Below are 12,798 nucleotides of genomic sequence, written 5' to 3'. Positions count from 1 at the left end.
CATTTTCGTTTATTTCAAACTTTCTCATAAATATTTAATTTTTCCATACATTACACATTACACTGTGTATTTCGATAAATTTGTATAACAGTATTCACTGTGTATGTATGTACGCTTATTTATGTTTAATAGGTTTATATGTACAATAATTTATTTCGCTTAGTACTCAAAAATACTAAATATTTAACTAAGATATTTTTCGAATTCTATAATAATTTTAATTTTTCATTTATTTATTTTATGCTTTTTGTCTGCATTTCGCAATTGTAAACTATTCCTCTTAATAATATTTAGATTTATTTATTTTTAGAGTTTTCTTTTATTTTTGTTACTTTTTTTTTTTGGTAAATTCTCAATTTTTATTTTATGACTTCAATTGATCGAATACATACATTTCTATACAATTTGGCGGGAATTAGGTGATGTCTGTTGCACAAACAACTGTTGGAATATGATTTGATGTGTGTGTGTATGATTGCTAGTAAATAGACAGCTCTGTCATGCTGCCAGATCAATGAATCATCATTGCAAGCATAAATTATTTGTTGAAATTTGATTCATTTAAATGAATTGAAATCTAAATTGGAAACGAAGTACCCTGTAGGAAATGTTAAGCTCAAAGAAAGTATAAAATTTTAAAAGAAAGTGTATATAATGTAGTGACATTTTTGAAACATGTACAGATAACTGTCAGTGAATAAATGTTTTTGATCCTTCAAAAATTTGAAGATAGTTCCATAGAACATATAGCTCCTATAGTTTAAGAAATATAGTCTAACATTTCATAGTCTCTGAAGCCAATAAAAACTATAAAAATTACGAATTATATGTTTGCACAAGCAGTGAAACCGTTAATACGACACCCTAAAGTATTCGAATGGAGAGAATATGTCTTCCAATAATAATGTTCAAAGTATCTTCAACTATTGGTCAGACAGAGTCAGTAAATAAAACGTTTATTTGTCTTTTATCTCTCCAAATTACTTCGATAAACAGAACACTTTCATTTTAGCAAAATTAAAACTATCCACAATCGTATACGATTTATATTTCGAACTAACTAGCAGGTCGTAAGTCGAACACAACAAGGTTCTAACAAGGTTCGATCGAATTTCATAAACAAATATCTTTAATGACGGTAACAAATCAAACTGACTTTAAGCTGTTAAATATATGTGGACCGATACAAAATTCTATAATAATAAAAACCATTAGACCATATAGAACCCACGATTTTGCAGAAGCTTGCCAGTTAACCATAAGTTAGGCGTCAAATTATTATAAAGGTGACATATGTAATGCTATCCGATAGGCTATCTATTTTATAAAATATATTCGATTCGTCACTTTTTAAACTACTCTCAAATGCAGTAAAGTATTATAGTAACTGTGATTGCATAAAAAATATCAAATTCGCGACCTTAGTTCGAGATTTACCTAAAGAATCGAAACAAATGTGCTTATATTTCTTACAGAGTACGGATGAAAACAAAAAACAATAATTCTGTTGCTATATTACTTAAATAACTATGAATTAACAACAAAGGAATTCTACAGATTCTCTCACAAATCGAACAGTAACAATGCATGCAAGGATATGCATCTTTAAGAAATTATTTATTTTAAATGGAATTTTGTCAAATAGAATAATATGCATATTTCAAGTCATAAATGGATTGTTTACTGAAAAATTTACTAATGTGAGCTTAAGACATTTAAATTACTTTGTCACTGGCGAATTCAATGCAATCTTAGAGTTGAAATTCAATGTAGAATACGGAATTAAAATATTCTGGCTAAACTCGTGAAGCGAAATACAGACAACCTAAAATAAAGTATTAGTCTTTTGACTAGGTATATATTGACGTATTGGCTCCAATCGGGGCTCTGAACCACCACTGCTCTAGATTAAACTGGATTTGGACAGCAGTGTTAATAAAAGCAGATGTCAGTACAGGTTTTGACTAGATTTTATACTCGTAGCACTGTCGAGCTAATTATAGTTTTGAAACGAGGACTCTTAATCCACTCCTAAACGATTGCCGATATATGTATTTCTTAGGTGAAATCTATACAATTATTTTTCAAAGTGAAAGGTTTTTTTGCTGGTTTTGATACATTGTATATCATTGTTGAATATTTAAAACAAAAATATAATAATTACCGCATAGAATAACTAGTAACGCAACGATTGAACTTGGATAGTGCGAATCGAACAAACAAATGGTATACAACAAATAGTGATAGTTTAGCAACCAGTTAAAAAACTTCATTGAGGTAACCACATGCCTCAAACCAATGGAAATATTTTGTTGATTCACTTGTAAACTCTTCGGTAAGAGAAGATCAAAGAAGGCACATTTTTCTAACTAGATCAAATAATTACTCCGAATAGTAAATTTACGAATTTTGATTTTGATGAGAATGGATTCAATGATATTACAATTAAAAGAAGATCTAATACAAATTTTAAAGCTTCAATGTAATGTAGAGTGGCAAAAGGTGTTTAAATCTAAACTCGAGAGTCCTATGATTGCCAAATACGATGGCATTCTAAATTGGCGCATAATTCTGTGAATTCGATAAGGAATATCATGAATAAAACAATATAGAATTTTACCAAAATTCTCAATTTCAAAATTTTTTTGGGGTTCCACCTCGCTGCACTACGCTCTGCTTCAGTGAAATTCAATAAATTTTTACAAAACTAACTGAAACGAACAAAAACACCTACGAATGGGAAAACATTGCACTTCAATAACGGGCCACACAAAGACAAGTAAATTGCAATAGTTGTAGGTAAATAACAAAAATTGCTAACATTTTTCACAATTCTTGCTGGAATAGTGTAGATATTTCGAGACCTACTCGAAAAATAATAAAAGTTCAAAATAAATAAATGCTAGACCAGAGCAAGCTGAACTGCATTGCATAGGCACACACTAATCCATACATGACTAGGGTATACAAACAGATGTGGGTATTTAAAAGAGTGATATGCGCATAAATATGCAATTTCCTATCCTTTGATCTACTGTCGAAATAAACAATTTTATTATGGCATGCCAACAACTACCATTTAATGCTTGAGGTCTGTTAACGTTTGATATGCAAATTAAGATAGATACAGCAAAAGCTGGAGTGGGAGTGAGAAGGCGGAAACGGAACTCAACAGTCACAAACAAACGTACGCATATGAAAAAATAAATAAATAAAAAAGAAATAAAAATCTCGTATTAATGAACAACCACAAATTTTGTAGAAGAAATCCAATACAATTATAATTCCAATGATAATTTGGGATTACACTTATTAAGAATTTATGTTTACAATTACCTATACCCATCTATGGTTACTTCTTGATTACACGTGTAATAAATTACAATTTCCGATGTACCACATTTAACTGGAGATACCAATATGCCTTTGAATTTTCATATGGGTCTTTCTTTTTAAATTCAAAAGGCAAGTCAATCTTTTAATTATAGAAAATATGTAATTTAAAAATGATATTCTGGGTCGGTCTGGAGCACTTTCAAAATTTTTCATTACAATACGATTATCGATTTTGCTTATTAATTTCTACAACATCTCAAAAATATTATCCTAAAGTTTCAAGTCGATCCGAATAATAGTTTCGGCGATACAGCCTTTGGAAGGTGTGCACTCCAAGTCAGGTATTATTGTTAATCAAAACTTTAAACGCGTTTTTCTCGGAACCGTGTTTTCAAAGTCGGTTGTCAAATGTTCTCGATAACTTCTCAATCGATCTCGATGAAATTTTTCACAGGTGTTCGTGATACAATTTACTACGTCGAAGGATTTTTTTCAATTACAACTCTTTAATGCAAAATGTCAAGAAAATTTTACCGAAACTTTTTATTATTTTTGAAACATGCCTGCCAAAATTCCAATCTTTCTTTCGTTCAAGCACGAGATTATGGTCTTAACTGAAACATTGATTTTTGTTTATATTAGGTGATCTTGTCAGGAGTTTAATTTTTTTCCGAAAATTTCAGAAATTTTTCTTTCAATATGTAAGACTATAAGACAGAATAAAGTTTGAATTAAATAAATAATTTTTTACATAGAAAAAAATATTGAAAATTGCTTTTTTTTACCCGACAAAACCCATGTAACCCCTTAACGTCTTACTGATAAGACAGATCTAGACAGAGATTGGGAAGGTACGAACTCCGTTATCTATCCAAGTAGGGACAGGCTCTGTAAAGCTTAGGTGTTCCAATGTGAACAGAAGAATGAAAGAAATATTTGTTTGTTCTAGAGTTCGGCGGAATTTAGATCAAAAAGCAATAGCAAGGAAAAACCATTACGTTGGCTATGATCGACCATGGGTGTTCCAAAACGAGGTATGTATATAGATCGCTGGTTTCGATAAAGCACTTAACACTTTGAGCCCCGCGTGCCCCACCGGTGGACATTTATGTTTTGACGATTTGGGGGAATGTGACCACCCGTGAACATTGGTGGATTTTCATTATGGGACATCGTGACCACCGGTGGTCACAAAAAAAAAAACAGGAAAAAAACAACACAAATGGATTTGGTTTATCAAAAATAAATATCACAAAGTCACCTCAATCGCAAAAAATCAATAAAACTAATTAAACAAATTTTGGTCCCAGCTTGTCAACTAAAGCACAACCCTTCGTCAGCATGCGGTCCAACGGTGCAGAAAAAAAATGACTACGGGTGGGCACGCGGGGCTCAAAGTGTTAAAATGCTATGTGTATAACCCTGAAGAAATCGAGAGAATATGGTCTGGTAAATGCAAAATGCAATTTTAATGGTATAATTAAAGTGATCGGAATGGAACATAAAAATATATATGTATACATATATAAATATATAAATATGTATGTTTGTATGAGTGTAAGCAGTTGTTTGTTGTTTGTGTGTTTGTGTTTAATTGTTAATTATTTAGTTAAATATTAAAGTAAATACATAGCTTTCGTTTAAGTAGTCCTGTAATCCTTTTCACATATATGTATATATGTACATATGCATTTACATAGCTATAATAACTAGTGCATATGTATGTGTTTATGTAATATTTAATAACTATTTATTTATATATATATATATATACATTTGTATATGTAATTGTGGCATCGAGTTTATATTTATTAGCTATTTGAGCTTAACTGTACATATATGTATATTTATATTCACACATTATTTATTACTACATATATAATTACATATTTATCACTTTTTATTTATGCAGACATATAAATATGCACATATACATATGTGTCTAAGTGTGATCGCAAATTTTTTGATAAATTCAATTTTCTATTTTATTAATTACTAATTACCCTTAAATGCTAATTTACTAATCATCCATACATATCTGTATATACATATATATGTATTTTAAATATACATACGCGCATTAGCGTTTAATCTGCTTGTCTTTGTGGTTGAATTTATTTCCAGCAAATTTAGTTTATTAATTTTGGTTGGGTGCAATAATTATAGACGTGGAAACGGTATAATTTGTCAAATTAACAACAACAACAATAATACAGTAACAAAATAACATAAATAATAATTTATGAAATTGCTACCGTTTATTAATGACAGATGTGGGCACATTTTTGGTGTATGTATATAACATACATATATACTCGTATATACAATACAGCATATATGTGGATACACATACAAACCTAACCGCATGTGTCACCAAATAATGTCATTTGGTTTCATTATGAACCGAAAATAATACGGAAAATCAATAAAAATTAATTGACGCTGAGGTGAAAGTTTAACAAGCAGTCGCTTAAACAAGTATTTGTATATATATATAATATATAGAATATGTATGTACATATGTACATTTTCGGTTTTATATAACGTAGAAATTATATGACATTCAAACAGATGTAGAGATTGGGTGGCATGTGTGTAACTGAAGCTGCAGAAGAAATCATTATTGGCATTTTGCAATATAAATGAAAAAAAGAGGAAATAGGAAAGCATAGTTCATGATTCTGATGATAAAATTCATAATTTAATTAATTTATTAAGGTTTCATTTTTATCCATAATATTTTCAACATTACTTTTTGCAGAAAATTTGTCGATAATAGGATTAAATTGAAATTAACCTTGTTCAAGCCGAAACGAATTTGTGAACTTTGGTGTTTATCGATGTTTTTAAAACACATTTCCGTGTATATCGATTTTTGATACTAAAAATATCAGTAAATTTATCGAGTTGTGCGGTTTTCAAATGTGTCGAAAAATTTATATCTATTTTGTGATATTCAAATATGATATATGTATATCGAATTTATCGATAAAAATATATTATTTATACCGACTTTAGTTCTTTAATAAACCGGAAATTTATTTTTCGTATTTTTTCGTAATTCCAAATAATCAGTTTTCTTGAAAACAGTGTATTAAATAATGTCATATATAAAAGGTTTTTCAATAAGAGCGCTACAAAACAATATATAATAACAATTTGGGATATCACTGAAATTCTTTATTTCTGTTATTATGTATGGAACTTGATTTCTTTTGCATGGTCACCATGGGCACGCTGGCAGAAGTCCAGACGCCGAACCCAATTTTCGACATTTTTCTAGCATAAATCAGCCGATACTGCTGCAATTTCACGTTCGATATTCGTGCGAAGTTGATCAATCGTCGCTAGCTTGTTGGCATAGACCATAGACTTGACGGAGGAAATAGTCTAACAGCGTCAAATCACATGACCGAAGCGGTCAATGGACTGAAGTATTTCGTGAGATAACACGTTCACCAAACATGTTTTTAAATAAATCGATAATGACATTCGCTGTGAGGCTTTTGGCTGCCGCCCTGCTGGAACCACATATTGTCCAAGTCCATATCATCCACTTCGGGCCAAAAATATTCGGTTATCATAGTCACAATAACGAACTGGATTTGATCATCACGGAAGAAGTACGGTACCGCTGGCCTATAATCCTCATCAAACCCTATTTTTTTCGGGATGCAATGGTGACTAATGGAGTACGTGTGGATTTCTGGCTGACTAATAACGCATATTTTGCTTATTGACGAAGCCATTCAGCCAGAAATGAGCCGACCATAAATTGGACGTAGCGCTCTTAAAGCTGATGCCACTGACTCCGAATTTCGGTAGTACATTTTTAATAGTTTCGACTAGTTGTTGGATCGTATATCTTTCAAAGATGAAATAACAAATCTTACTGAAGAGAAATGTCAAAAGAGCGGAAAAAACTATGGCCTCGTTTGCCGTGCCTAACGGTCTACCTTTGTAGCTACCCTATTGAAAAACCATTTACTTAAATTAAATTATCCGATTTAAAAACAAGAATGTAAATATATGTTTAGTCAAATAAAATGTAAATAAAGTAACAGCGATAAATATTGTGTATTTATATACAGTTTAAATGTCACAAATTATCGATTATAAAATAGATTGGAAAATAATTCAAAAATTATCAATTAAAAAAAAATCGTCTAAATAAAAGTTAAGCCACAAATAAAGATTATTTTCAATTACAGAGTCAGGCAAAGTTGTAATTTATTATCCAAATACAATTATTGCTTAGAGTTTTTATTTTTTTTTTTCAAAAAATAACCGAAATTTATCACCAAACGTGCTTCATAATTAATAAATATTTGAGATGCCAGATGTTTAAGCCTCCATATTGCATTAAATAAAAGTATATCTCATTCGCTTTATACAGGGACTCGTTTCAGTACATTATCGACCATAGCCAGCTCTTCAATAATCGATTTCGATAATTTGGCTGTGTTATCTCTAATCGAGCAAATAATTAAACAAAAAATTTAAATAAAATAATTGGCTTTCTTCTAAATTATTAAACAAATTAAATTCACAAATTTTTATAGTGATGTTCAATGTAAATTTATTACCGTTATATTCTAACCATTCAAAATTGCATTTCATCCATTTAATTTACACTATCCTGTCATTATTGATGCATTGCATTAACATACATACATATTTATATTTTTAGGTCAAAAATGTTATATTTAAAAAAATACCCGTGCACCTTTATGTAATCAATTACATTTACTTGGAAATTTATCAAACACCAATCAGAAATTCGCAATATTTTTGCATTTAATCTGCTTTCGCCAAAGCTACTTAGGTATTTATGTGTAATATATGTACATACATATGTATATGTATATGTATTAGAAGTAATTTACATAGAAATATTGAATATTATTTTTAATCGTAATATATTAATTTTTTAACATTTCGTTACATTGATAAAGATTTATTGAAAAATATTTTAATCTAATTTTTATTTTTTTGTTTATTTTTGGTTTATACAAACATATACTTACACGCTTATTATAGTATAACTACAATTTGTAATTTGTGCTCACCGTTATTCATTTTGTTTCTATGTTTTTTGTGCAGTTTTCTGCTATTTTGTTGTTGTTGTGGTTTTTATGCGTAAACGTATTAATACTTTGTAGTTATTTAATTGGTAATTTAATATTCGTACAATTATTTAATTTTTTATTTTATGTTTTTGTTGTTATTTTGTAAGTTTGTGTGCGCCGCGAAGGAAATACGAGTACATCGAATTTATGAAATTCGTTTGATTTTACAATTTGTTGCCAACACATGTGTTTAATTTTGTAATTTATTTAATCATTACTTCTTTTGCTGTGGCGCATTATTCGCACTCCCACTTCCACTCTCACACTCTCTCTTACTTCCGCACTCTCTCATGCTTCAACTATTTATGGCTTTGGCTCTATCACTTGCTCTTAGGAGGGTAATCACGTTCGTGGTCCTTGATAACGGCAGTATGATCTTCCCATTATATCCTCGGGTGGTATCGTTTGATCGACAGGCGGAACTTTTTTGTGCTCCATACGATCGCGCACCTTCAGTGAAATAGAAGATAAGAACCGAAACAAGAATATGATTATAGCTGACGTTTTATGCGACTGTGTGTGATGTTAATAAATCGTTTAATTTCATTTGTTATTATTGATATAATTTTTTTGTTATATAACATCAAGATGTGCGCTTCTGATTGATTTGATATGATTTATGTATCTACATATGTACATACATACATACGTACATATACATATAAATTATACATAATACATATGTATGTACATTTGGGTTAAGATATATGGTCTAGATTTGTTTAAAATAAGTTTTTTCTATTTTTTACACAAAATTTGTATTTGATTTCCTTAAATCCTAGTTTTGTTATTAAATTGTATGTAGCACTAAATTAACATATTTACATAATCTGAGTACATATAAATTAATTGTAAATATTATTAAATAATATAGGAAAAAATATGTATTGGTCTTAAAATAAGAAAGTCCAAGTTTTATACAAGCTCCTGCTTCAATAGATTACAACACCGCTAGATATTTCCCCCAGCTCGTTTTCCGTTTTGTTGTTTGTTTGAGCTGCTTTTCGATGTCAGATGAAAGTTCGGAAGTTATCATTACTTCCCAACAGATGACGACCATTAGAATTACTTAATTAAACATTTTCAAATTTTATATTTATTTTAGACTCCTAGATTCCTCGAATAAAGATTTAATATCACCATCTCACATGAAAAAATATAAAATCTATCTTATAGAAAAATCTATCTATCATTATAGAAAACTACAATTATTCTAAAAGGCAATCTTACATTAATTTGTTAAATCATTGCTGAATAAGAGTTTTCCATTTCTTGTAGTGATGATATGCACTCACAGACCTCTTTCTTTAGGTAAAAGAAATGGTAATGATACTATGACCATAGACATTGACAGTTGTTAATGTTAAAGCTACATAATAAGTAGTTATAATATGACAACCCTCATAGAGGGAAAGTCTCGGCCAGAAATTACTAGCACTCACGGAAAAATCGCTGAGATTCTCTGATAAATTAATTAATAAATCATTGTATATATTTATTATCCATCACTACATTAACTCTCTCATGCTCGAAATAAAATGGGCGGAGCTAACATGTTTTTTAGAACAGATATATATTAGTCAAATATGAAGTGATAAAAATTTCAAAGTTCTATGTATTCTGGTTCATTAGTTACAGGATGTTACTTATAGGCACAAATTAAATTATTATAAATAAACTAAACACTTTTCTCATGATTTTTTTTTAAATAGATCTCTTACTCACTTTAGTATAAATTTGTTAATTTAAATATTCTATACCTAAATCCTACTTATATATATTATATATATACGAAATACAGATGTTGAAATATGGATTATCCCCAGATTCCAAATACATATGTATTCTGTCTAACAAGGTATTCACTATAATGAATATATCATTTTAAGGGGCATACCATAGTGATACTTTCAAAAAATCGATTTTTTTTTATTTGGCTTATTCGATAGTTTATATTTTCAAAAATATCCTGGCAAGATCGTATCTTAAATAGTTTTTGAATGGTAGCGTTAAATATCGACCGCTCGCAAGTATAAACCCCTATGGTTGAAACTTTAAACGCATTTTTTGTTGTAAAGGAAATATCTTCAACTGTAATAACATTTTCGATTTATTTTTTGTTTCAGCTACGTATTCGGTCGGAATAATGTCAGATTAAAAAAGTCTTAAAATATATTAATTATTAATATTATATTATAATTAAACACTTCCCTATAGCACAGGCCTAATAACACTCACCGTTAGGGTAAGTAGTAGTTTTTTTTCTTTACTTGACGACTCATTCGATACAAATGTATCAGTCCGTACTGATCTACAAGTGTAAAATTATTATCCATTGATAGTACAATCCGAGAAATCTGTATATTTTTGTACAGCTGATTTAAGATCAGAAGATCTCTCATCATATTTTATGATAGGCATATGGTTAGTTGTGGCCCATCCTTAGAAATCTTAATACAAAACTTTGTATGAGCTGGTCCCTCGTTGAAACTTGAAAGCCGCAATTTGCTATATAAATAAACTTATCCTCATGTGCGTCCACGTTAAATTAGATTTGTTTTTATTTGGAATAATGACGAATCTGAACGTCTAATTTTGATTTCTTTAAATTTTGAGGGGACACTAAGGGGATTACAAAGGTTCTTATAAGAAATTAAATATATATTATACCTTATAATGTCCAAACTTCAAAACATTCGATCGAGTACTTTCTTAAAAAACTTTCGCAAAAACCGCCTTCTTTTTAATGGGTTACACTGGTATAGCCCCTTAAAGGACAATTTTCGGTAAAGTTATTATTCATCGTTTTATGTATCTCGAGCGCTATACTCATCTTCCGGTCTTCTAAGTTTCCGACCATATTTGTGGACCGAAAACAAGTATTTTGCTACAAAATAGGCCGTAGTCTTGATTTGAGCTCTATGACTGCTAATTTTTTCTTTCTAGCGTTCTCATGAGATCTGAAAATAAGAACGGATTGCTAGCGAGTAGATCTGCATAATACAGTGGCATGGGAATAATTGGAAGCCCTATTTATTCAACTGCTTCGTCTTTCCACTCAGTTGATTTGCTTTATCTACGGCCAACTTGGAGGATTACTTTCATAGAAACATTACAAACTTTTCGGTCAGCCTGAAATATATAACCCACCAATGTTATACATTACATACTAAGGTAACTTAATTGATATTTTTACTGTTAACTGACCTAAAAGTTTTATTATTAAGTTTTTTATTAATAATTATTTTCCAAATGCATTTTACATTTAAAATTTTTACGGATATATATATTTGCAATTCTATCAATTTAAAAAAAAAATGTTATTTCTAAAACCAACTGCCCACCCACGTAAATATGAATGTAAAGACATTTTTTCAGTGTATTGCAGAGTATTTTATATTAAATGCATAAATTTCATATTTGATTGTGAATAGTTTACAGATAATATTTTATAAATTTGTATTTTATAGATTTTAGATATTTGTAAACATTTACATCTAGTATATTATTCTATGATTGTGTGTATAACGGTTTGACTACACTAATGGCCTAATGCAGACCTAAATGTATTTTCATAACAACAAAATGCAGTCAGCTTAAAACAAATACTGAATATTCGTTTCGTGAATATTTTTGTTTGGCGCAATTTTAAATTTATTTTTACCGGCTAAATGAACATTTTTAGTTTTGAACTCCTCTGGTATGGAGCGCAATCACTGCAGCCTGTGGATAAACAAGTTAACTTGTGCATTAATTCTAGTTTGCTAATTAATATTTTATTAATTTTTGAACTAACTTTTTTATATATACACGATTTGTGCAAATGGATTTTGTGCTTGATTAAACGAAGTTGAAATTTTATTAATTTTTGTTGATTATATTTCATATTTTGATTTATTTGGAACTTTATTTTATTTTAATTTTAACACCTTTCCTTGTCACTCATATGTATGTACTACTCTACGACCATAGATTTACTATTTTTGTGGTACTTGAAGTTGTAGTCTGTAAATCAACAGCTTGGAATGTGGACAGATGCTTATGGAGTTTATATTAAAAATCATGAAGTACTAGTTACTTTCTAAGAAATTTTATTTGAAATTAAAATATGGTCAGTCTAATCCTATATCAATCCCACTTAAGATTATTCCTAAACTAAATCATTGAAAAAACCTTAAATTTGGTTCAATAATATACTTCACCGAAACAAATATATATAGGCGAGCTATTCCACGATATTTCCTTCGTTCGACGTTTTAAGCCCGTTTCGTAAAATAGTCGATGGCCCATCATTATCACAAAAATCTTTTCAGCAAAAAAACGTTGTTTGGTA

General features: G+C 29.7%; 1 protein-coding gene across 3 annotated transcripts in view; it reads right to left on the bottom strand.

Moving 5' to 3' along the window:
* Positions 1-12,798, bottom strand: part of LOC105219624 (dipeptidase 1) — a 215,029-nt gene continuing 202,231 nt past the window's right edge. For all 3 annotated transcript variants that reach the window (XM_054231660.1, XM_054231664.1, XM_054231666.1), the window contains exon 11: positions 1-8,915. In XM_054231660.1, the coding sequence (XP_054087635.1) occupies positions 8,808-8,915 (108 nt within the window). In that variant the 3' untranslated portion in view covers positions 1-8,807. The remainder of the gene's footprint in view (positions 8,916-12,798) is intronic.

The sequence above is a fragment of the Zeugodacus cucurbitae genome, chromosome 2 (genome assembly GCF_028554725.1).
Source record: "Zeugodacus cucurbitae isolate PBARC_wt_2022May chromosome 2, idZeuCucr1.2, whole genome shotgun sequence".
Lineage (NCBI taxonomy): Eukaryota > Metazoa > Arthropoda > Insecta > Diptera > Tephritidae > Zeugodacus > Zeugodacus cucurbitae.
The sequence above is the reverse complement of the archived record's forward strand: the minus strand, read 5'-3'. Positions and strand labels throughout refer to the sequence as shown.